Source organism: Aedes albopictus, chromosome 3 (genome assembly GCF_035046485.1).
Source record: "Aedes albopictus strain Foshan chromosome 3, AalbF5, whole genome shotgun sequence".
NCBI lineage: Eukaryota > Metazoa > Arthropoda > Insecta > Diptera > Culicidae > Aedes > Aedes albopictus.
In genome coordinates this window covers 226,874,301-226,901,587 of record NC_085138.1, presented here as the reverse complement: position 1 = coordinate 226,901,587, position 27,287 = coordinate 226,874,301, and the positions used below count along the sequence as shown (strand labels likewise).

Here is a 27,287-nt window from a genome sequence, read left to right as displayed (position 1 = left end):
CTAGTTTGCGAGTTGAGCGCAAGTGAAGGAATCGCCGTAAGTGCTAATGGGAACCAAAGGAATATCCGTTGTGCATTTATCACAAGTCAAAAACAACTTATAATTCAGCTTGCAAAGACCTAATCTTTGCATTCTTTGAATTTTCTCAAATTTAACAATAATTGTTAAATTTAACGTAACGCAAGAGTGGGTAGGGGAGGTCTCTGCGTTACACTCATCATTCGTTACTTGAATTCGTTAGTACACAGGACAGGGGACGCTAGGATAAGTTGACTTACAGCCTTACAGATTAGATTCATTACAATTAGAAAATTATGGACTGATTAGGTAAAGATAAAACTGTTGATTATAGGAGTTTGTATTTGTATTTCTTATTTTTATGGGTTTTGTGAATTTATAAAAGTTGACAAATAATCATTATCATTTTTATTTTTGACAAAAATCAGTTGACTGAACTTTTTTGTTTTTATATCTTAGACGGTATTATTTCACTGATCAAAAAAAGCAGGAATTTAGTTAGGACTTAGGACGGTTGACATTGTAAAGGGTTACGATGGATATAATATTACTTTGGACTGAGATGATCACAGATATGCAGAAGACGACTAACGAAATTATAAACACAATTTGATACATTATTGACTATATTTTGACAAATAGGGTTTGACAAATTTCTTTGCAATATCGAATGGAAGCTCAAAAAGTGTTATCTAACACTAGAATGAGAGTTATTTGGAGATGATGCTGGTGCTGTCAATGACTAACATCGGTTATTGACACTACATAAGTGACCCGATTTTGTCAGCCCCTTTTCGGAACACATTTTTTGCTCTCCTCGAAAACCTCAACAACTTTTCAAACTTTTTATCCCTCTATGTTCTGCTCTCAAGCTGTAGTTTGATGATAAACATGAATGAATTGGATAAAGTTTGACCGTAAAATAACGAGAGCAAAAAGTTTGTCACAAAATGGGGCTGACAAAATCGGGTCCTTACTGTATTGGTAATCAGCTTGAAATAATTTTCAGAATGTATTTTAAAATAACTGAGGATATTATCTGATTATTGTTTGGGGAAGCTGTCAGAAAAACTAGTTGCCCATATCGGCTAAAAACGCTAGTTCTGGTAGCTGTCTTCGAATAATTTTCAGAAATATCAAATCTTTAAAAATTAGCTACGACACTTTTTTTTCTTTTTGCTCTTTGTATATTTCTTAAGAATAGTACTCTGAAGGCGTTAACATAGACATAGACACCCTTTTTTATCTCTGAATGTTGTCCAGTGACCTCGGAGATTTTCGATTATTGAAATATTGTTCAATTATCAAATCATCTTTGGAGCTTCCATTCGATCAAAACACTAGTGCGATGGGAAAAGTTAAAAACAGTATTTTTAAAAAACTACTACGACCTAATGCTAATTACTACACACTTTGCTCAAGTTGACGACATCGTCTAGTCCATCGTGAGTATTAGTCCTAGTAGGGGGAAAGTTGGGAAAGGGTCCAGGCTTTGCTATCAGCTGTCCTGCAGCTCCACCTGGTCACTCTTCAAAAAAAAAAAAAAAAAAAAAAAAAAATGAAGACTTTATGTTATCCCAAAATGAAATAAATGTATTTTACACATGGTGTCACAAAAGCCTACTGAAACTTAATGTAAAAAAATGTAACAATTTTCCATGATTTCATTTATAAATGACATCTTATCCAACCGAGTTGATTCACAGGAAGTTTTATCAAAATTGAATTTGTATGCACCTAATAATCACCTACTCGTCAGTTACGAAGTCGTAGCATTTTTTCTACTAATCACTATCGTACTAATATGCCAAGCATAACTGTAACAAATAGTCTACATATGATCGACGACGAATAAATAAATAAATGCTTCAACAAATTTTATGAGAAACTCCTAGAGGCATTTTCGGAGTGTCTTCCGTAGAAATTCGCAAAGGAAGTCTTGAATGGATTCCCTGAGGAATTTGTAAAGGATCTCTCAAAAAAAATTTCCAACCGAATTCCCAGAAAAACAACTATTCCCGGAGAAACTTCCGAATGAATTTGCGGACAAACTCTTAAGGAATTTCCGTAGGAGCTGTTGGAGCGTTGTAGGAGTTCTCGAATGAACCGGAGAAAGTTAAAACAAATCTGGAGGAAGTCCTGAAGGAATTTCTGGGGGATCTTTTGAAGGTATTGGCCGAGAATATCTAGGATATTATAGCAAAATTCAAATTGAAGCTCGTAGTGTAGTAATTGCTGGAGCGGATCTGGTGTGATGGTTAAAAAACGTGACTATGACGTCGAGAACCTGAGATCGAATCCCACTCCCGACAAACTCGCAAAATGTGAATTCTTCCTTCGGAAGGGGAAGTAAAGCGGGGGTCCCGAGATAAACTATCCTAGGGCTAAAAATCTCGTTAACTCAGATTAAAAAAAGTAATTGGTCCAAAAATGCTGCTCAGCAAATTTTAGCAGTTGCTGTACAAATGTTTGTTCCATCGTTTTTCTTTTTCAAAGGATAATCCATGGCAGAAGATTGTAATGATTGCGTATGAGAAAGAAATCGTTGCGGCTTTCCATGCAATTATGAAATGATAATCTAGCTGAATAGCCCTCCCCCTGGATATTCAATCTTGACGCGATGGGAGGGCTTAACCCATTAGCATTTTAGCGCCAGTTTATTCTCCACTGCTAGGACTTTGAGCTAGATATATCTGGTTTACGAGTTGAGCGCAAGTGAAGGAATCGGTCGTAAGTGCTAATGGGAACCAAAGGAGTATCCGTAGTGCATTTATCACAAGTTATAATTCAGCTTGCATAGACCTAATCTTTGCATTCTTTCAATTTTCTCAAATTTAACAATAATTGTTGAATTTAACGTAACGCAAGAGTGGGTAGGGGAGGTCTCTGCGTTACACTCATCATTCATCACTTGAATTCGAAAGTACACAGGACAGGGGACGCTAGGATAAGTTGACTTACAACCTTACAGATTAGGTAACGTTAACAATTAAATTTATTACCTTTAGAAAAAAAATCTGGACCGTAATCAGTCAAAACTGCTGATTTTAGAAATGAGTTTATATTTGTATTTCTTCTTTTTATAGGTTTTGTAGGGATGAATATATAGAAGTTGACAAATAATCTTAATCATTTTAATTTTTGACACAAAAATCAGCTGACTGAACTTTTTTGTTTTATATTCTAGACGGTATTATAACACTGACCAAAAAAGCAGGAATTTTGTTACATGTTTCTTTAGGACTTAGGACGGTTGACAATCTGAAGGATTACGGTGGATGTAATAATACTTCGGACTTAGATGACAGATATGCAGAAGACGACTAGACGAAATTAAGAACACAATTTGACACATTATAGGTAGACTATATTTCGACGTATAGGGTTTGACTGATTTCATTACAACATCGAATGGAAGCTCAAAAAGTGTTACCTAACACTAATATGAGAGTTATTTGGGGATGATGCTGGTGCTGTCAATGACCAACATCGGTTATTGACACTATTGGTAATCAGCTTGAAATAATTTTCAGAATGTATTGTAAAAGACTTAGGTTATTATTTGATTTATTGTTTAGAGATGCTATCAAAAAACTAGTTGCCCATATCGGCTAAAAACGCTAGCTCTGGCAGCTGTCTCCAAATAATTTTCAAAAATATCAAACCTGTAAACATTAGCTATGACAAATTTTTTGCTCTTCTTTGTAATGTTTCTCAGGAATAGTGCCTTGAAGGCGTTAACATGTACAGCTTTTTTCTCTCTGAATGTTGTCCAGTGACCTCGGAGATTTTCGATTATTGAAATATTGTTCAATTATCAAATCATCTTTGGAGCTTCCATTCGATCAAAACACTAGTGCGATGGGTTAAAAACAGTATTTTTAAAAACTACTACGACCCAATGCTGCTCCACCTGGGCACTCTTCAAAAAAAAAAAAAAAAAGATAATCTAGCTGAATAGCTTAAGGGAACTGTGGTTTGGTCAACTTCCTTCTAAAATTCATAATTTGATTGGTTCGGAAATACCTAAGAAATTGTAGTAAAATATCGTAAAATAATAAAACATTTAATGCCATATTCTACTACGTAAGTGTCATATGTTGCCAACATATGTTAGTAAGATTGCTAGAGGAATTCCTTGCCAAGTATGTTACAAAACAACAATTTTTAGCCTAATTCATATTGCTGATGCTCATGTGGCAGCTTCAAAAGATTTGGTAAATTTATGGAGGTCTTATCAAGGTAGTTAACACTCTGATTCTAAGATTTGTGCTATTTTAATTTACTCATCATTTGTCACAATAAATCTGAAAACTGGGCGCAGTGACTTATATTCCCAAAAAGGAATTTGAAGACAAAACTAAACAGAAAATCTGTTTTACATATCTTATATTCTAGCTCATGGTGTTGCTAGGCACAAATTACTACTAATCTGCATATCGAATACGTACAAGAATTTCATGTATATTTCTCCATTCTGAACGTTCAAAACGAAGCCTCGCTGCTATCGGCAGAGAAGTTCAGTAGGTGAATGGCTAGATGGTCAGACCGGTTTCTTTCACTGGATGACGCTAATCAGCGTTAACCTTTTTAATTTATAGGGTAAATATCGCTTGTTTGATCGGTAGTTTATTTTTAAAGAAGGATGTTGTGTTCTACCAAATTTTTGGGAGAGAGTAGGTACATGGCCAAATTTTTAATTGAAAATTTGCCATGCGTGTTCGTATAGTTAGCTTCGTTCGTTTGACATAAGATGTAGGGCACTTGGAGATAGCTTTTCACAAATTTGTTGACAGTTTGAGGGTTCGATATCGTCATCTAATTACATACTTCATTGATTGTCTTTATTCAATAAAGAATTCGAAAAGTAAACAAATTACAAAACTAAATCATTATAAAAAACCTGAATCGTGTCTAGACAGTTGCAGCAGCATCTCAACTTTGTAACTGCGATTATAGTTAGGGTCTGGGACCATTTGGGCAGGGGTGCCTATTTTGGGAACTTGCTGCTGTAACTCAGTCAATTTTGAACCAATTGACTTGATTTTTGGAACACGATGAGATATGCATAGTAGCTCGCTATGTACAAAAAATCATGTCAATTGGTTTGAAAATAATGGAGGTATAGCAGCAAGTGCCCAAAGTAAGTCCCTCTGTCCAAATGGTCCCAGACCCTATGTGTACGGTCGGTGGCTCGTAACGATTATGGGTGTCGTAATTAGAAATGTTTGAGAATCCCTGTATATCATCCAATACCTCGCTCAGATAGTATAACTTGGTCGGCGTTAAGTCAGAGAGGACCATGTGTCTTTTACCTAATTTCTGGAAAAACGACTTTAAAGTTTGCAACTCTATAAGTTTTGAGTTTTTCAACAAATGTTCTTGAATTTTTGCCATAAATCTTAATAACTATTCATCACAGCATCGCTCCGTACTGATGGCGAAAAAACGTAAACTGAAGCTTGAAACCGAGAAATTGCTAAGTAATTGATTGTACTTAGTCCACTCTGACTGAACCGTTTTTGGAAAAACTTCAACCTACTTCGGTTCACACTCAAGTTTTTGCATATTTGATGAAAAAATAATGCACAAGTAGGACAACAGTTAATAGGAGTAGTGTATAATGAAAGGAGGAAGTTTGAAATTTGATATTTCTGTTATTACGATGTTGATTACCATTTTCAATTTTTATGTTCAGTCAGAGTGGACCAAGTACAACAGTTCAATATCACATGAAGGGTAGTCAATTAATGAGCTTTCTAAGAATTCTTAACTTGAACATTCAATAGCTAACAAGTTTTGAATGTAATTCCATAGTTCGGTACGTTTTTGAAATTTTGTAGTTACACAGTTCATAATAATTTATTCAGAAGACTGGCGTTTTTTGAAAAATCGTTCAGACAGAGTGAACCAAGTACGCAATTCTTAAATAACCGATATAATAAATTTCTTCGTGGAACGGGTATTGGTACATTTTAATATGATGCCCAACAGCTACTAAACAAACATATTTTGATTTGGAAAGGATTATGAAGAATCAACTGTCATTTCAACTGTTTTTCTTAGAGACACCTGGTCCACTCTGTCTGCACGCGAATTGCCACAATTTGCTTCAACACGATTATCTGTAAAATACGATATTGACCAAAATAAAATGGATTTTCACGTGCTTTCTTGATCAATAATCATCAGAAAATGCGTTAGGGAGTCATACGATTTGGAAACGTATTATGTTTTGATGATAAACTAGTTTGATTATTGGATTTTAATCAATACATATTTTTTCAATTCTCTTGACATCAAGCACTTGGTCCACTCTGACTGCACACTATTATCGATTTTCGCAGTTCAATCAAAAGAAAATTGTCCTATAACTCTCGTTAATTGTAACATTAAGAAAATCGGGTGAATGTTCCAAGTAGCTTAAGTAATCCTAAATCAAATGCCTTAAAAATCTTATTTTCGTCAATTTTGTTACTTGGTCCCCTCTGACTTAACGCCGACCACTTGTTTTTATTCATAGCAACATTAACCTAAGATTTGTGTTTGTTTTGCTCAACAACAGTTTCTTTGTTGTTTCAAAAATGAATTTATGTAGTTTGTCAATAAAATTGTTCATTTATTTCGATATAAGACGCAAAATCACTAATTTCCGTAATTCCGGGAAACAATCTACGCCGCGTTGGCAAGCGGATCCCGGACAACGTTGTTTTTGGATTGGCATGCCGGGCCCCAGGAGGAGGAATCCTGGCGTGGCACAGCCAAAATTTATTACGTTTTATTTACTACCCCATACGCACCATCTTCCGTGCGCCCATCTTCATTGCCTCCCACTCACTGTCGTCGCCTTGACGGCGCTCGTTGGATGTGGAGGCGACGACGGTTGGCCACTCGGAGCCGGGCGGGATCTCTCTGGTTCGGAGCGGTTCGGTTCGTCGGGTTTTTGGCTCGTTTCCACTACGTCAGCGTGTTTTTGCACGACAGGACGTAGCAAGGGAGCCAGCAATGCTCAGCAGGGAAGCGAAAGTATGTCTGGGTGTGTCCTACATAAACCATCTTGAATGGCGAAAATTATTGCCATTCCAACGATATATTCTTGCTGCCGCTGCTGCTGCGATGCGATTATGGGGATAGAACCTCCATTTGCCCTCGCTCGGAAACAGTGCTGTTATTATTTCGGCCACTCGCTGTTCTTCCCATGACTGCGGCTGCTGTCACGAATGCTGCTGTAGCTGTGCTGTGGTCCGAAATCATTACGCTTCTTTTGCAATTACGTAATTGTCTGAATAATAGTTCTATTTGCTTCATTTTTTTGTTCTTCGCCAGCGTGCAGTGCGCTTCAATTTCGCAACTTATTCTTTTCGTTTTTTTATGTGCGGCGGTCCTCGGAAGTCTTCTTGCAATTTATTCCGCTTCTTCGAGGTGCACGAGGTCGGTTTGGAAAAATTGCTGACGGCAGCCAAAGCCCGGGCGAAACCATTTTCTTTTTCCATCGGTGTCTCTGGCATTGATTTCAGATCTCCAATTGAAAGCACTTATTTCGATAGGTCTTTCGGCCGTTCATTTGATACCTTGTTTCGTAAGAAACGTTTTCAATTTCTCTGATTGATAGAAATTGGATTTTTCATCTTTCGTTTGGGCGGTGTTTTATCCACAGGCGCGTGCAGCATTGCTATTATTGAATGGATGCGTTTCTGAGGTGCGAGACGCTTTGAAAATGTGTTTCAAACTCATTTCGAAGCTGCCATTGAATTTTCGAATGATTTTTTTTGTGGGTCTCCTCAGTCTTCCATTGAAAATGTAGCACGTTTTCTAAATATTCGGTCTAAGATCTGTCCCAACCCAACTGAAACCTTATTTTTTTTTGTTTCCAGGGAACCCTCCAGAAGTTCCTTCAAAGCTCCGTTCGTCAGGGGTCCCTCCTGGAGCTCATTCAAGGATTTCCCTGGAAATTTCGTCGGGAATTGCTTTGGAGAATCCTCACGTAATTTCTTCGGAAAATCCTCAAGGAATGTATTCAGAAAAGTTTAGAAGGACCAACAATTTCACAAGTATTCCTCCAAACTGCTGATGATTTGTTTTCAACGAAAATTTCAGTTTCTTCTTCTTCTACTTCTTTATGGCTCGACGTCCCCACTGGGACTTGGCCTGCCTCGCTTCAACTTAGTGTTCTTTGAGCACTTCCACAGTTATTAATTGAAGGGCTTTCTTTGCCTGCCATTGCATGAATTTGTATATTGTGAGGCAAGTACAATGATACACTATGCCCAGGGAGTCGAGAAAATTGCAGGGAGTCAAAAATTGCTTTGAATCGAAAACAAGAAGACACTTCGGAAATTTTCCCAGGTTCAAATTTTCTTCAGAAGTTCCTACATATCTAAGATCTAGAGATTCTATTAGAAACACCATAATGAACTGAGTTTTTGCAAAGATCTTTCAAGAAAAAAAAACTAAAGTTCGCGGAAACAAAATGTACTTTAGTAGGTTCCTTTCATAAAAATAACACTGATTCAGATGCAAATCTTGTATACTGTTATTCGAGGGACAAAACGTCGAATGCCAAAACATCAAAAACAAGTAGTCGTCAAATGAAGTTCTGTACGCTACATGTATGCAATATCCTTTGACATTTCATAAAGTTTTTTCTATTATAAATACAGGGGATACTCAAAATAACTGGGACAGGTAAAATTTTCACTTTTCAAAAAATGTTCAACTAGCTGTAACTTGTCGAAAAGGGCATCAAATATTCTCAAATTTTTACTGTAAGTTCTTCAACTTGTTGTGTATCAGTGGTACAATTTTGGAAAAGATCGGGCTTTTCCACACGAAGTAAGAAAGATTCTAAAAAAGGGTGTAATTATCCGATAGCCAACTTTGAGCTGTTATATCTCCGGATTCAATGAACCAAATGCAATGAAAATTTGATCAACTATGCCTAATATAATGAACTTTGAAAAACATTTGACTTTATTTGAACTTATTCATAAGAAAAAAAGTTATAGCGATTTCATTTATTCTGTGTTTATTTAGTAAATTTATCTATTTTTCATATTCATCCCATTACTTTTCCAATTAAATACTGGTCATTTGGTTGTTTTCCTTTGAAACATAAATTTATTCAAGTCAATTAGAGGGGATTTAAATGAACTATAATTACTATCTCGAATTTTGAAACGATGATAAGGTTTTGGATAAATTGGTGTTATATAAGAAAAATAATCTAATCGTTATAATTTTCTTTCGTGTGAAGAATTTTAAGTTTTATCAAAAGTTTTTGATAGCTAATTATATTGGTCATAAACGATCAAAATTTTATTACATTCGGTTTGTTGAATCCGGAGATATAACAGCTCAAAGTTGGCTATCGGATAATTATACCCTTTTCTAGAATCTTTTTAACTTCGTGTAGAATAGCCCGATCTTTTCCAAAATTGGACCACTGATACACAACTAGTTGATGAACTTACAGTAAAAATTTGAGAATATATGGCCGGGGTTCTGCTAAACCGAACTAAGCGCCAAAAAGTTTATTCCGAGATAATTAAGCTTCAAGTTCAACCACTCACAAATAAACAACAGCTAAGATTATTTGAAACTTTTTCGCACACATGCAACTTACAAGCCTTTATTAACCATCAGAGATGAAGAAAACATGTAAATTATTTAAAATCATTGATATAATACCATTTAATTTCTCAGTACTTTGCACTCAGTTCACTCTGGCTGAACAAAAACATTGGAATATGGTTTATAGTCCAGTGTGGCTGACTGTTTTTCTTTGTTTCAGAGAAAACCAGTCGGAATGTGATAAAAAAAATCTCGATTTTTCAGTGTCTATGAAGTTGAAATCGATATCACTCACAATCCTTTACATGAATCAGAGAGGACGCGTAGTATGGTAGCACAAAGGTCTCAAAATAGTGTGAAATGTAAACGGCGGAAGCCCTCCCAGCTTAGCCCTTCCCATCTATGTTTTTTTATGGGCGCTGCATGTGCAAGCACAGAACAAGAGTGATTATGTCAAATGATGTCCTTGCATGTCCTGAGGTCCTGAGATGTGAAAATGGAGCAATTTGTGTACTTCAAATTTATATTGGTCGAAGAAAACCATGAAAATGATCTGCCAAAGTGAACTAAAACAAAAAAAAATACGAAAATATTAAAGAGATTCGAACTTGGGTCCTTTAAGTGATAACCAAGCACGTTACCTCTAGGTCATTTTACTTAGCTGAAGGTCAGCTGTTAAGTCTGAATCAAGTTCTAAACATTCTTCTCTAGCATGATTTTCGTGAAAACGCCATTTTTCGATCAGCCAAAGCGAACCAAGTGTTTGATTTTTTTCAAGCTTTATTATTCTTATTAGCCTTGTTGTTCAATGACGGCTCCTGGGTTAAATAATCAGTATGAGGTGTATCAACACAACGCATGTATTCTAAGCCAGTTCATCTTTGTATTGTTGAGAATAAATTGATTTTTAAATGCAGTGGATTTGGTTCGGTCTGGCTGACTGTGATTTGGAAAAATGGCGATCAACGCCATCGAAATCCAAATCGATCCTCCAACACCCGTATTTTTGATTACGTGTTAAATTCTCTCACAGATTGTTACTATGAGTCGGTTAGAAGTTAGAAATCTGACAGCGATGAGGAAAACTTGAAATATTCATTATTTGGACCAAAACTAAAATATTTCGCTGATTCTATGGCATGGTTTACAGTTCACTCTGGTTGGATGCAATTTTATTTTTTGTATGTTCTGCCAAACAGAAATTTTGAATTTACTCCACGAAGAGCTGTCAGAATTACTGGATTTTTACACGAAAAGAAGATCATCATATTCTTCATCTAATGGTTAAGAAAACTCAATTTTTCAAAAAATGGTCTATGGTTCGGTTTAGCAGAACCCCGACCATATGATGCTCTTTTCAAAAAGTTACAGCTAGTTGAACATTTTTTGAAAAGTGAAAATTTTACCTGTCCCAGTTATTTTGAGTATCCCCTGTACAAATCTGATGGAAAAGGTGCAATAGGAATGTTTCATTCAGCATCGCCATTTTATAATCAATAATGATTGTTTTTTTTTTCATTTAGAAAAATATTTTGATTTTATACGAAAGATCACCTTTTTCTGAACCATTATGATTTTTTTCAGATTCGCTCCCAAATAAACTTCAAACTGATTTTCAAATAGGTTCCCGGGCATTAAAGTTTATGAAAATTTGGATTTCGGCTCAGTTTGGCATGCAGATTGCAGATTCAGAATATGCAGGGCTGTTACAAGTGGCGCGGATTTTGCGTTTTTCGCGGTTTTTGCGTTTCGCGCGGATTTCGCGCGTTTTTACTAATTTTGGCGCGGATTTTGCGGAAACATTTGGGGACGAAGTTCAACACAATCAGAAAAAAACGAACATTTTCAAACTAGAGTTATGGAATTTTGTGTTTGGGCAAAAACAATGGTTATAGTCAATAGCGTGGAGTGCTAGTTAAGTTGCATCGCACTAGAAGCTCAATTTGTTAAATCTTAGAAGATCATATTCTGACTTTCTTAGTCAAACTCTTGAAGTCATTTCTGTCTTAACCCTGAAATTAGTTTTTGGGTAAAATTTTGGATTTAATTTAAATTTTGGACGGAACTTACCTGTAGAGCAATGCATGACGTCAGAAAAAAAAACTATTAATAGCAAGATTTCTAAAATAGGTGTTTCTGAAAGCTGTTTCTGAAAGCTTTTTTGTGGAATTTTTATTTTGTAGTCAAATCAAGAGTCAAATGTAACAGAATCCCGTCAAGAAAACCATTGGTTTTGTAGACTGCGTGTATCGTAAGTAACACTAGTTTACAGCATTTTTAAACTCGGTAAGCTGATGATCGTTTTTGGTGTAGAATCACGCCCTGAGTTCGAAAACGCGAAGGAAAAAAATTACAGTAGAGCGGAAATTTTTTCGACTTTCCATACAAGGTTGATGATTTGAAATCGATTTTTGTACTATTTTTAAGCAAAGTCGCTCACTTCACACATTTCATTCTCCGTAATCAATGTTCCGATTGAGCTGAATTTTTTACTGTAACTCGCCTACATATGATTTATCAAATAAACGTTTAGAAAGAATTTCTATATTATTTTTTTCTTATTGAAAAAAATACATTTCTTCATATATTTTTGAAAATTTTGCTAAAATTTAAGGAGATCGTCCCCAAAACTCGCCAATATCTTAAATTTCATCAATCTGATGCAAAACCTCCATTCAGATGATCGAATGGTATTATATTCAGCTTCTAATTTATGGAAAAAAATTTAAAATTGGTTGAACAAAACGCAAGATATTTGAATTTTAATAAATTCCATATTTTAAAAAGTTGTAAAACTCGATATTGAGCTAAAACTCAAAAACTGTTCTACTTTAAATTTTTTGAAGTACGGTTTCGAAATCAGCGCTAAATTATGCTTCAAAAATTTTGGTCGTTGACAGAAGTTCACGACTTTCGTTTTATTTTGTAAACTAGTGTAATCAATCTGATAGAATCTGATTGGTTTTCTGAGACACAATGTCCTGAGGACATTCTTGCTGATATCTTCACTGAATTTCCAAGGGTGTGGTGTGGCCAGAAACATTTATCATAAATTTCTGATGAATTAATACTTTTCTGCATATCTTTTGCCTTAATGTTTAGAAAAGTTGCCAGATATAACCAGTAAATGCTTCTTTTTTCATAAATATCTTCCTTAGGAATATAATTTATTGGTGATGTAATCAATAAATTGCACTAGTAATTAGTCTATGCTAGTGTTGCTCCTTGTATTACTGTGAAGATTCAACAAAATAACTTTCTGCACAAAGTAATCCATGAATTTCTCAAAAAGCTTCTAAAAAAATTATTATTTTTTGTCTTTTGTGACTTACGTCAGATTTCTTTTCAGGATTTCTACCATAATGTTGGTTATAAATAAAATTATTTCAAAAGTTTTGCCAAGAATGCTCCTTTTTTGGGACTGCTTCAGGGAACAGTTACTTCCATTTTCGTCACTCAACACTCTGATTGATAAGCAATTAAAGAACTATTGATCCGAAACTTTATATTCCAATTAAAAAAACTAGTCTGTTTGCAACATGATTAGACTATTGTTTGATGTAGAAGTTGTCATCTAAATTCATGGATTAGTAATGGTGAAAAATCGATTTATCAATAGAAAAGCTCTTCATCTGGAGTGCAACAAAAGTCATGAATAGTTCATTTCCTTTGAATCTTCCCTGAAAAATTCTGCCTTTTTAGAGTTTGAGTTATCAAAACCACATGTTTTTTCACTGGCGCGGATTTGATGACCTCGGCGCGGATTTCAAACTCCTTGGCGCGGATTTTGCGGTTTTCAAATCGACACTTTTGTAACAGCCCTGAATATGGAAAAAAAATCCGGGAAACTTCTAGGAAACCTTTGTGGGAAAACTTGTTTAGAAATCCCGAGAGATCCTCTGGGAAAAAAACTTTTGGAAAAACTGTAAGAGAAGTTTTCGGATTAACTCTTGAAGGACTCGTGGGGCATTTATATAAATATTTCTGCGAAAAATCTCTTGCAGAAATTTGGTAGAAAATCCGGATGAAATCCCTGGGGAAGTTGTGGCAGAAGTATTGGGTTAAACCTCATGAAACGATCAAGTCGATATGCTAGCAAGACTTGGGTCGTCTTATCAATCCATAGGTCCTGAACCAGCTTGTAGTATATGTGGGTGTTCTCTCAGAATGGAGCTTGGGAACAGGAAAAATCCTTTTTGGAAAACACCACAATTGCGAGACAGTCCAAGAGTTTTATAAAGCCAAACGTTGCTAACACGCAAAATTCTGGCTCTTTCAAAAAAAAAAAAAAATATTCAGTTCCTCAATTGGCCTCCTGACTGTCCGAACCGGTTTCATCTGAATTAAGTTAATTGCAAAACTTCAAGATGATGTATGTCACTTTTGCGTCATAGATACAGAAGACTCGGAACATTTGTTATGCCGCTGTCCGGCAATTGTAACTAAAAGAATTAGTTTCTTCGACAAAAGCCTAATAGAACCCTTTGATGTCTGGAGAACGGTGGTACAATGCATTCGATTTGTGGCACCGTCTTGGGATATCTAGTCAAAGCCTGATTACTACCAATCACCAATGGTGATACGTCGACTTGACGAAGCTTAATAAAACTGGGACATATGCCACAATACAATAGATCTGTCAACTGGTTGCAACGACGTAGATATCTGACAAGGAATAAAAAAAACTCATGAAATATTTCCGAAATACCAATTTTTGATTACTATTGCCGACATAGGTGTATGCAATACATTTGATGGTGGAGGTTTTACAAATTCCATCCGGATAAATCGCAGATCCCGAAATACGAGCACTTAGTTTACTTGGTTCAATATAATTCAAGTAGGGCTTTAAAGTTTAAATATCTACTAGGAGTCTGAATAATTTTAATTGTAAACTTCAAAATATTGACATGTGGACATTGTGGCACTGCGATGCAGTTTTTGACTGTTTGAAATGACATTTAGAACATATGGAGCCGACCTACTGATATATGGATTGATTTTCTATCTCTTCCCTGGAAAACTCAGAGAATTTTTATACTGCCTTATGAGTAGACATTATGGTCTTATATTCTCGATTATCACTGTGTCTAAATTACTCATGACTCTGCTTCAGTCTGATTTGCTTCAGTCAATATTCCCAAGATGTAGGTGCCCTTCTCGAAGCATTCATCAACGAAAGTGAAGATCTGCTGCGCTTTGTTCTGAATCTACACAGATCAATCTACAACTCCCACTTATTACAGCCTTAGAGGGTCATTAGATGATGGCGATGATTGTCCGTTTTGAAATGACCTACCAAATGGATTCACAGAGCCAATCATTCGAGTTCCTCCTCGTGTTCTAAACTTGTTATACCTACGTTCGCCTTCTGGCAGATATTCTTGAATCGTCGTCGATTCGGTCACTATTTGTGCTGGTTCATTAACGAACGACAAAGAAGGGGCAGTCAGTCGTGTGTAGAAAAGGTACAACTAACTGACTCATGCAAGTTGATTGCGTTCTTTTCATCCGTGGCACAACACGCGCGCAAATCAACGTGGCTGTAACATTCGGCACCGCCAAGTCCGGCGAGCCGGCCGTCGCAATAGTTTTGGACCCAGAAAATCAGCAATCGATCGCACTGCGGGGCGTTTATTGTTATTATTATTATTTTATACATTCAATTCATTTTATTGGGTCTCGAAACAAGTTTCAGCTCGCTCGCAACACTAGAGAAACGTTTGCTGTTTGCGGCCTTTCACAAAAAAACATGTGCTTCCCATTCGGCTCAAGTTTGGCACAAACAGGAATTGCTAAGTAAGCCAGCTCAGCGCCGTTTGTTTGCCCGATTGGGGACGACGGACGGGCAGTTTTCGGCCGGCGGCATGTGTAATGTACGTGCCTAATTGATGCTTGAAATAAATAATGTATAAAAAATAGTGAACCAAAATACCGTCATCGTCATCGTGGTCGTCATCTTTATAAACATTTCAACAAAATGGCCGACTGGGCAAGAGTATTTTCAATAGCACTGACTGGGGTTTCGTTTCTTGATTGCTTCAGCCAACATTGCTGGCAGCATGTTGTTGTGGGGCTTTTTGGGGCCGATGATGTTGCGCCTTTCGTTCGCTGTTGTTTGCTCCACGCAAGACATACTCTTCGTCTCGTATACCACTCTTCCTAAATGTATGCTTATAAGACGATCGACGACGTTATTTTTTTTTCGGTCGCTTACTTTGCAGTTGCAATTTTCTTGTGGGCCTTCACTCTGGGAAGCTTATACACTTCGTCCTTCCACGAGAGAATCGACCCACCGACCGACCGGAATCTCTTCAACCGTAATTTTGCGCAGAAATCTTACGGCAAAATGGAATGGGCGACGAAGACGAGGAGGGCAAATTGGAGTCAATAAATGATGAAAACGAAATGTGCGTTGGTTCTGCAGACAAACTTAGCACACTGAAGAAGAAATAACGGAGCTTTGCCCAGGCGTATCGTTGATCATGGATGTAGTTCGGGAATGCTGGAGTTGCGATGGTTAGGGTTGATTTTGCTGACTTCTACGTCACAGGAAATGTGTAGTGTTTCGAGTTTGCTGCGAATCATCTTAACAAAAATTAAAAGCATTTAAACAATATCAACATTAGCAGAACGACGAATGTTATTTGAAAAACGTGGAAAGCATCAATCAGCATCCATCACATTTGGAAAAAAAATAGAATGTTTATTTGTAGCATTTGTTGATCACAAACATTTACACAACTGGTGTTTGCAGTTGTGCGATGGCAATCACTATTTGGCTCCTCTTTTGAATGTATAAATTTGCCCATTTTTCATGCAACGAGTTGAAAATTATTTTAAATTGAAGGCAATGAAAGATAGTATGTGTCGGAGTTATAAGGTTGCAGATCAAGCAAACGGTTCCGGGTTTTTGAGCTTTGAAAGTTGCTCAAAACTTCCGTATAGTATATACATTTTTCGAATAATAAACTATGGGCCTATGGAATTAAGAAGTTTAGTTCAGAATACATATTGCATAAAAAATCTTCTGAACTACAAACTGGAACACACTTAAGGACGATTTGTTAGATGCTCGGAATTTAAGAAATAATGGAAAATTTTTTATCTGGGCTCAAAATGACAAACATTTGATATAAAGGAGATTGTGTCAGTGCTGCTACCAACCTTTTGGAATTTGCAAATTACTCATTGAATGTAATGGATAACGGCAATCATGTTGAGGTACTCTACACTGACTTTAGTAAAGCTTTCGATAAACTTGACATTCCTATGTTGATTCACAAGCTTGAAAAAATGGGAATTGAAATAAGTCTTCTTACCTGGATTAAGTCATATTTAACTGATCGTCAGCAAATAGTAAAATTCAAAGAGCAAAAATCTAATCCAATTCAGGTTACTTCGGGAGCACCCCAAGGCTCACATTTAGGTCCTCTTCATTTTATTTTATATGTTAATGACATTTCTTTTGTTTTAAATAAATTGAGGATTCTTATATACGCTGATGATATGAAGCTATTCTTGTAAATCAAAAATGACGATGACAACACTGTTTTTCAGAATGGAATAAAAGTTTTTCATACGTGATGCTGCAAAAGTTTATTGGAGATTAATGTAAAAAAATGTAATATTATAAGTTACAGTAGGAAACAAAACACACCAAGTTATCCAGTAGTATTAGGAAGCGAATATGTTACACGTTGTGAGAAAATAAAAGATCTAGGGATTGTTTTAGACTTCAAACTAATATTTATGGATCATTATAATGCAAGTACTCATAGAGCAGACAACATGCTTAATTTTATAAAACGTTTTAGCTATCATTTTCAAGATCCTTATACACTCAAAACACTTTATATTTCTTAGGTACGTTCAATTTTAGAATACTGTTGTGTTGTTTGGTCGCCTTATACTAAAAAATATGAAGAACGCATAGAGTCAATTCAACGTCAGTTTTTACCATATGCATTACGTAACTTAGGTTGGTCTGTAATGCCTCTGCCATCGTATGAATCACGTTGCTTGTTAATTAATCTCCAAACATTGAAAAGGCGCCGAGAGTGTGCGATGGTGTCGTTTATCAATGATGTTGCCACTCAACGCATTGATTCGTCTAGTATATTTTCAAAATTAACTTTATATGCTCCAACTCGCCAACTGCGTAGTAGAAACTTATTTGCTGTAGATTTTCACCGTAGTAATTACGCTAAATTCGGTCCACTAAATCAGATGATGTCCACTTATAATCAACATTGTGAAAGGATAGATCTCACCATGACTCGAACAAAATTGAAAAAAATACTTCTATGATACTCAAAACTAAGAAACTTAATAAATATTGTTAAGTGGAATAGTGCAATATAAAATGTACAACTAAGCTTACTTATGTAACTAACGGTCTACGAATGATTGACGTCAAATAAATTGTAAATTATAGTGATAACCCAGATGTTGCCAAGTGTGTAGAAAGTATGGACACATATTTGCAGCTCAGACACCTGGGAATGATTGCATGAACAAGCTTAATTGTCACACATCTGCTCACTGCTGCCTTAATATATTGTCAACAAAGTGTTAAAAGTTTCATTTGACTATTCATTTAACATTCCTGTGGAGCGGACCTGGTTGGATGGTTAGAACACGTGACTATCACGCCGAGGACCTGGGATCGAATCCCACTCCCGATAAACTCGCAAAATGTGAGTTCTTCCTTCGGAAGGGAAGTAAAGTGTGGGTCCCGAGATGAACTAGCCTAGCCTCGATAAAAAAAAAAAAATTAACATTCCATAATGTTCAACAAATTCGTTTCTATATAAGAAATTGGACAAAATTGAAATTTAAACAAAACTCATCCATGATTCGGCATATGCGTATTTATCTCATAGAACCATTTGTTTGAAGTTCGAACATAAACTTTCAAAGGGTAGCATTGATATCAAAAACAAAATTCGTTTTTTAGCATCCGGATTTCATAATACACTGAAGTTTTTTTTTACGACGGTAATATGTAGTACCGCGTAAAAACCTCGTTATTTAAAAAAAAAAACGTCGTAACAAAAGTTAAGTCACGGTAGATGAGAACCTGACTATTTTACGCGTGTTTTTGAAAAAAAAAACACAGATTTTTCGGCAACAATTTTTGAAATAACGACGAATCGCGGAAAAAATCTTCAGTTTAGTCGAAACAAACTCCAAAATGTGTATCACAGCATACAGAAAACAACATTTAAATTTTTCTATAAAAGAAAAGTGTAGATTTAATTATTTTTATTCTCTTGGCGGATCTTATCAAGAAATAGTTTCCGTAAAGAAGAGCAAAAATAAGTTCTTCAAAAAATGTCAATTAAATATCTAGGAAGCATGTACACTACCCGTCATAAGTACGGACTCACAAAAAGTATTGCAACAATATTGTTGCAATACTTGTTGTGAGTCCGTACTTATGACGGGTAGTGTATATAGGGTATGTGTTCCATCATTAATCTCACGCTCCCATATTCATCCTATTCGAAAACAAGCGATTACGGCAATTTTGTCCGATTCATTCCGTTCTTTTTGTTTTCATGGGTGCTCACTTCTAACAAAAAATACAGAAATAAGAAACAAAACAAACAGCGCTTCATTCCTTTGTTTTTCGTAGGATGAAAATGGGAGCCACATGCTTAAGAAGGGAACCACTACCCTATCCGACTCGATTATTCGGAGTCGAGTTCTGATGCTTTTAAACCATAAATCTGGGTACCGGAGCGCTCTATAAAGCTGAAATTTTGACATTTTGCCAAGACAACTTGGATTTGTGATCTGACAAAATTTCAGCTTCTTAAAGCATTCCGTTTGCGAGATATTATTTTGGCAAGCGCCAGGACCCGACTCCGGATAATCAAGTCCGATCTGTATTCGTTTTAGATCTGATTAGTGTTTTAGCAAACGTTAAAAGAAGTTTGTGCTGGAGTGTTTGTTTGTTTTTTTTTGTTGTGAGTTGAACATAAATATGAAATTTGAGCATCTCAAAATCTATTCGACTATTCAGTAAAATCCGTAAAATTTGAAAATTGTAATGAGATTTTTTAATGCACTTTTCGAAAAGTTCAATCTGTGGTATGTTAACCAATTATGGACCCCTTAGTAGCTGAAATGCTATGATCGTAAAAGCATTATGATATTCCAATTGAATTGTCTTTGCCAATGGTTGCACAACAGGTTCTATATCTTTCCTACACATTGCACACAAAAACCGAACGAAACCGCCTTATATTTCTCATAAAATAATCATTTAAAATCTCGATAAAATTATCCTATAGTGCCCGCCCCCTGGATATTCGATCTTGACGCGATGGGAGGGCTTAACCCATTAGCACTTTAGCGCCAGTTCATTCACCACCGTTTGGACTTTGAGCTAGATTTATCTAGTTTACGAGTTGAGCGCAAGTGAAGGAATCGCCGTAAGTGCTAATGGGAACCAAAGGAGTATCCGTCGTGCATTTATCACAAGTCAAAAACAAATTATAATTCAGCGTGCATAGACCTAATCTTTGCATTCTTTGAATTTTCTCAAATTTAACAATAATTGTTAAACTTAAAGTAACGCAAGTGTGGGTAGAGGAGGTCTCTGCGTTACACTCATCATTCGTTACTTGAATTCGTTAGTACACAGGACAGGGGACGCTAGGATAAGTTGACTTACAGCCTTACAGATTAGATTCATTACAATTAGAAAATTATGGACTGATTAGGTAAAGATAAAACTGTTGATTATAGGAGTTTGTATTTGTATTTCTTATTTTTATGGGTTTTGTGAATTTATAAAAGTTGACAAATAATCATTATCATTTTTATTTTTGACAAAAATCAGTTGACTGAACTTTTTTGTTTTTATATCTTAGACGGTATTATTTCACTGATCAAAAAAGCAGGAATTTAGTTAGGACTTAGGACGGTTGACATTGTAAAGGGTTACGATGGATATAATATTACTTTGAACTGACATGATAACAGATATGCAGAAGACGACTAGCGAAATTAGAAACACAATTTGATACATTATTGACTATATTTTGACAAATAGGGTTTGACAAATTTCTTTACAATATCGAATGGAAGCTCAAAAAGTGTTATCTAACACTAATATGAGAGTTATTTGGAGATGATGCTGGTGCTGTCAATGACTAACATCGGTTATTGACACTATTGGTAATCAGCTTGAAATAATTTTCAGAATGTATTATAAAATAACTGAGGATATTATCTGATTATTGTTTGGGGAAGCTGTCAGAAAACTAGTTGCCCATATCGGCTAAAAACGCTACTGCCTATGATCGCATAACTGTCCCATATGAATAGGAAACCCAGCAAATATGGGACTGATATGCGATCATAGGCAGGCTAGTTCTGGTAGCTGTCTTCGAATAATTTTCAGAAATATCAAATCTTTACAAATTAGCTACGACACATTTTTTTTTTCTTTTTGCTCTTTGTATATTTCTTTAGAATAGTACTCTGAAGGCGTTAACATAGACATAGACACCCTTTTTTATCTCTGAATGTTGTCCAGTGACCTCGGAGATTTTCGATTATTGAAATATTGTTCAATTATCAAATCATCTTTGGAGCTTCCATTCGATCAAAACACTAGTGCGATGGGAAAAGTTAAAAACAGTATTTTTAAAAACTACTACGACCTAATGCTAATTACTACACACTTTGCTCAAGTTGACGACATCGTCTAGTCCATCGTGAGTATTAGTCCTAGTAGGGGGAAAGTTGGGAAAGGGTCCAGGCTTTGCTATCAGCTGTCCTGCAGCTCCACCTGGTCACTCTTAAAAAAAAAAAAAAATTATCCTATAGTGGACCCCGTGGGGTCTACTATTGGGTTGTTGGGGCCACTATTGGGTAGATCATATTCTCTTGCCATGTTAAATCGGTGGCAATAATGACCTCTCTTAGATTTAACCAATAGTGGATCCCCTCGACTTGTTTACATTTACAAATTTTCTATTATAACCAAACTATCGCTTTTAACCCAGTTTCACCACATGGAACTGTTGTCTAGGAACATGAGTCATGGTCTCCCGGTGAAGGTTTGCCCGTAGAAGCAGATTTGAGCGGGAAATTTGAGAATAATTGCTAGGGGTCCACTATTGGCTAAAATATCCTAGTTGATCATTTTTTGAAAAGTGGAAATTTTGCTTGTCCTGATCATTTTGTCTGTCCCCTGTATATAGCGGTTGACAAAAATAGCATAACATAGCACGAATACTTGCACAAATCGTGGTTTGAGTGGCAAAGATGAGCATATCCATAACATGGACCCACTCATCTCCACACAACTGGCCAAGTCCTTACAAGCATTTTATAATTCTTATTATCAACTAAGAAAGCGTACAGAACTGAAACGGATTCCAATAGATGATATGATAGTGAAAATAGCGAATAAAAAATGATAGAACAACAATATAGTGGTGTACAAAAATAAATTGGAAAGATCTTACCAGTTTCATATCGTCGGACGATCGCATCCAACAGCGAACGCTATCGATTATGCTGCGTTGCCTACCCCATGCAGGAGCGATGCTTTCACAGCAAGGAACAATACAATTCAGGCCAAACATGTCTAAAGGCCCAATCTGCAGAAGAGAGACTCTCTTTGGTTTCCCTCTCTTTCGTTAATATCTCAGCTGTTTATTTGAATTATGATTGTCTCCTTGCATAGAACGATGGTCAAAACAATCGTCTTTTGATTTGTACTGCAAAAGTAGTTGAAATGTGTATCATTACATTGTAATAATTGGAAGAGAAAATGAACAAAGAGAGTCTCTCAAATGCAGATAGGACCTATTGAAATATTTGGCCTGAATTCTTCTGAGCTAGGACTCTGCGTTACTGACTACGCTGGTACGGAATTTGAACAACATGATATCCCACAAACGAAAACATTTTTTTTCCAGTTATAAGATTGCACACTTTCTTTGAAAATTGAAAACTTTCCGGATCAAATAATTCCTGTATATTCTAGTCTAATGAAATCTAAATTTTTCATCTGCGTCTGCCGGATAATTGGTCTCCCGGAAAAACGAGAGAACAACGAAGAGTTCTGGCACTTATGAATCATCCCAGTCCCGACTGTTTTCACGACACGAAGTTACTTAACTCTCCGGGAGGCGTAATACCGGCAGAATCGCGAAAAAAATAAAAATTCAATCCCCAGTGCAGCGGAACCCACTTCAGAAGCACACTTTATTTTCAAAATCTTCAGACCCTGATTTTTTTCAGAAAATCTTAGTTGAGTCGCTTTTGAACATTGTTTTTTTTCTGGGACAACCCAGCAGTAATGCTAATTTGGGAAATTTTTCGCCAAAATTTCGTTTTGAACCCAAAGGTTTAGTTTTTTTTTGTATAAAAGGTGCAGTCAGTGTTCTCATTTAAACATCAAACCATTTTGTTAAGCATGTGATAAATAATTCCGTAAAGTGTCCAAACTTTTACCACATGATCCAACTGTCGGCAAGAATACTCAAAATAAATTTATAAATTATGCCATATAACTACAGAATTCAAACCACAATCAACCACAATTTCAACAATGATTTTTCATTAGGACCTAACTGACATCGATTTCTCTTCATCGAAACTCTCTTTGTTTTTTTTTTTAAGAATGTGTATTGAGTTTTCTAAAGATTTTTTGGCTATAATCTTGCGAATCGACGCAATTAGGCCCTAATGAAAAATCATTGTCGATTTTCTCACTAAACTCAACGGCAACTTTAGCTGTATTAAGGATGCATTTCCTTATATTCAAAGACATTCTTAAAATTTTGACTCATCATGAATATGTTCTTTACCTAGTTTCAATGAATGATGATGATGATGATGATTGTGTACCCACCATCAGCGCAAGGATTACCTATGGCTGCAGAGTCATACCAGAAGGGAATGATCTACCTGATGGTTTGTTGTAGCAGGGTAAGCTAAATTCATTGGAAACCTTCGGAAGACAACACGATGGTTGTTATCTCGTGACAAAGTCTGGCCACCCCACGAACATTTGTCCAGAAACCAGTTCATTTAGCTTCCTTAGGCTACCCCTCCCAAAATCCCATGTATCATGTAATTTAAATATAATTAATTATATAGTTGACCAATTACCTGATTTTACCTGAAATAATAAATATTATTATAATATATAATTAGAACTTTATTTACCTGAACAGCGCTGAAACAAATAGTTATTATTATTATTAGTTATTATTATAAATCGTAGAATAGTTATTATATTAAAGTAATAGTTAAAATCAAGCGATAACACTGAAACAAATAGAGTATTAGTAGTGAAAATACATGAAATAAACAAAACAAGTAAACCAAATTTTGATGTTGTAATTTTCCTGCATTTTAATTAATTGAGCTGGAGAATTGCGAAATCAAAATTTGTTATGGTAGATCTTACGCCGTAACGCACCATTAGAAGGTGATCTACCCACGTTACGGGTAATGTTCTTTACCTAGTTTCAATGAAATCCATAAATACAATAAATGCTGCCTTCTTCTCTGCATTTAAAATTCCTCACACTGCTACAACCCTGTCTCCTCCGCTACGTTTCATCGTTACAACTTTTCCCCGTGTTTGTTTCTCGCAGACTTGTCCCTCTCTCTCTACCACCTCGTCAGCATTCACATTCCAGTTCTTACTGGAAAAGGCAATGTTCCTCGTCAGTATGCTGAAATTTTGTTCATGGAACAATTCCGTGCTATGAAAAAGGCAACGCCATAGAATCTCGTTCCTGGAGTTTTATGGCGTTTCAGTGGCAGTAAGAAGAACAAGACTGGCGTTCAAAAAAGAAAAGAACGGAGTTCTGGTAATCAACGCAAACGAAAAAGGCATTGAAAAGAGACATGAAAAATAAATGGGAAAAAATAACACGACGACGACGACGAGGGGGAAACCTTGTGCGAGAGCTGGTTGCCTGCAGTGTGGAAGACATTGATCAGGTTCAGAGAGTACACACGGCACAGAAGGTGCATGGCCAGTCAGCCAGCCCCGCCACTCGGATGACCCCGAAACAGTGGGTACAGTGGAAGAAAGTTGCAAGAAAGAAGAAAACCAGTGCGAAGAAAACGAAGACCGAAATTGTGTGACTATCGGATAAACAAGTTTGAAGCCTCGTGTGCTCGTGAACGTAACTCTTGTCTGCCTGTCCTGCCCTGCCCGCCTGCGCCCGATCCGATTCCGATCCGGTCTAGGTGGCTGCCTCGTGTGCTCCCGGGAATACGGTGAATGCGGAGTTCTGCTGAGTCACGAAAATCACACTTCTCGCGCGATCTGAAACCTATCACATTTCGGTGCCTGGCTGAAATATGTTTTTAATTGCGGGTTCTTTTCCTTGCTTGCAGGTGCAGAAGGTGATTCCGGGCGGTTTTCTTCTTTATTTCGTTGTTGCAATTTACGGAAACAATCGCACACGTTTCGCGGAGAGGGAAGATGTGCCCTTCCAGGCCGCATCGATGAAACGCAGCAGTGATTGTGCAACAGGGATGTGTATATAAAATTCTGTAAATAAATGTGTATGGTACGAAGCTCCCGTAAGAAGAAAGTTGATAAAAGTGAAATTTAGTTAGTTTTCTAAACATAGTAGCTATGACGTACTGATGTAAAAAGTAAAGTGAATTACGCCCCATTGATTGTGTAAGTGGTGAATGTGAAAAGCAAAATCAGTCTTAATGAAGAGAAGAAAAAAAATCTGCTGTTTTTAGTGATAAAAAAAGAAAAATCTGCACATGAAGAGTGTGGCAAATTGGCATAAGCATAAGTCGCGTCACAGCAGAAGGTTTACAGGAAAATATTTCCCTCAAAGTGAAGATGATTGAAGCTCGCGAGTGTCAAAGTTTTGACAGCCGAGCTTGAATGAAGGGAAAAGTGGTGAAGAGAAAAATAATCATACTTCGACGCATCAAGAAAGAGAAGCAAAAAATCCGACGAAGAAGAAGAGCGAAATTGCATTTCAATCAATCAACTGTGTGAACAACTGAGGAAAATTATGCTGACTTCGGAATGAGATGGAAGCGGCTATTCGTTCTGTGCAGCAGGTTGGGCCACCAGGCCAGAGGGCCGACACTGGCCCTTCGCCGCAGCCTCCTCCAACGATGTCATTTCAGCAACGTGTACCACCCGGTGCTGCGCAAATTCATAGGTAGGTCTATCGATTTTTTTTTTTCCTTTATAGAATCATTTCACGACGACTTTTTCTATTGTGAAAGGATAACATTATTTTTGGATACAACATTGCAATTTTATACGAATCGTGAATGGCTTAACTCATATGATCGATGGGCGAATTGCGACAAACATTTTATTCCAAAAATAAGGGAATTTTCTTGCAGATAAGCTATGGAATGAATTTTCTGCTCTTAGAGAAATACAGAGCTCCAACAGATGCTCTGTTCACAGATCCTTAATTATACAGCTTTTACTGAGGAAAATTAAGACTAAGAGTCCTTTGAATTTTAGCAGAAATTCAATCATTCAGACAGAATAACTTTGGATAACAATATAAATGTCAAGAACTTAACATTATTTTAAAATGTCTAGAATTGGTTTTACTTGTACGAAAATATCAATTTTTGCATTGAACACAGCTCAACAATCTAGATCAGTATTTTTTTTCTGTTCGACATGACTTTTCTAGAACTCTCCTCCTTCTCAGGAATACTTTGCCTTTAACCTTCCTATTGCATCAGGTGGAGAACAGCTCGCAAAACGTAGAATACATTTTGGGTCAGAAATGACCCTAATGCAAACGGAGGAAGTTTCAGGGGATTTTCGGCGGGTTTCAAGGACGTAGATAGGCGTTTTTGGGGGTTTATGAGGGTCTTAGGTACGTTACAGGAGGTCCAACGGGATTTCAAGGAGTTCTGATGATTTTCAGCGGGTTTTAGAAGCATTACAAAACCTCCCTAAAACGTCCTGTAGCTCGTTGAAACGTTCCTAAAAGCCCACCTCAATAATTCTCAAACCCCCTTAAGTCCCCGAAAACATCCTGAATCACATCTGAAACCTTCCGTTTTACTGTAGCTCCTTCAAACGTTGCGTTGCGTTGCGTGGTAACGGAGTAATTCGGAGATTGCATACTGAAAGTTGTCATGTTAAAACTTTAATACTCCTATTCTATTTTTTTACTGTAACTCTTTAAAACGTCCTTAAAAGCCAACCTGAAACATCCTGAATCACCCTGGAATCCACTGAAACCCCTTGAAACGCACCTGAAACCACTCTTAAACGTCCTGTAACCCTATGAAACGCCTTAAAGCACATCCAAAACCTTACCTGAAATCCCCTAAATCGCATCTGAAACTTCCCTGAAACGACCTGTAATCCCTTGAAACGCCCTGAACCCACCTTACGCGCCTCTGAACCCTAAGCTAAGCTTATTAGAGTACTTGTACACTCTGTTTTTAGGTTCAATAGTAAAACTATTAATAAACAATCAATAACTATTGATAAACAATTAAAAACTTTTTTTTACGAACTCGAAATGTCCTGTAACTCCTTGGAACGCCTTGAACTGCCCCTATAGGCCCACCTGGAACATCATGGAGCTCCTTGAAACCTCCTGAAACGTACAGTAAACCTTGAAATACCTTGAAACTAATTGAAACGCCCCTAAAAGCCCCTCTCAAACATTCTGGAGTTCCCTGATACCCCCTAA

General features: G+C 36.6%; 1 protein-coding gene across 6 annotated transcripts in view; it reads left to right on the top strand.

Moving 5' to 3' along the window:
* The window catches only part of LOC109397755 (uncharacterized), a 199,072-nt gene that overhangs the window by 10,503 nt on the left and 161,282 nt on the right, over window positions 1-27,287 (top strand). For 5 of the 6 annotated variants that reach the window (XM_029878116.2, XM_029878117.2, XM_029878115.2 and 2 more), the window contains exon 2: window positions 24,976-25,772. The exons of the other annotated variant lie outside the window; for it this stretch is intronic. In XM_029878116.2, the coding sequence (XP_029733976.1) occupies window positions 25,639-25,772 (134 nt within the window). In that variant the 5' untranslated portion in view covers window positions 24,976-25,638. The remainder of the gene's footprint in view (window positions 1-24,975; window positions 25,773-27,287) is intronic. 6 annotated transcript variants of the gene reach the window in all.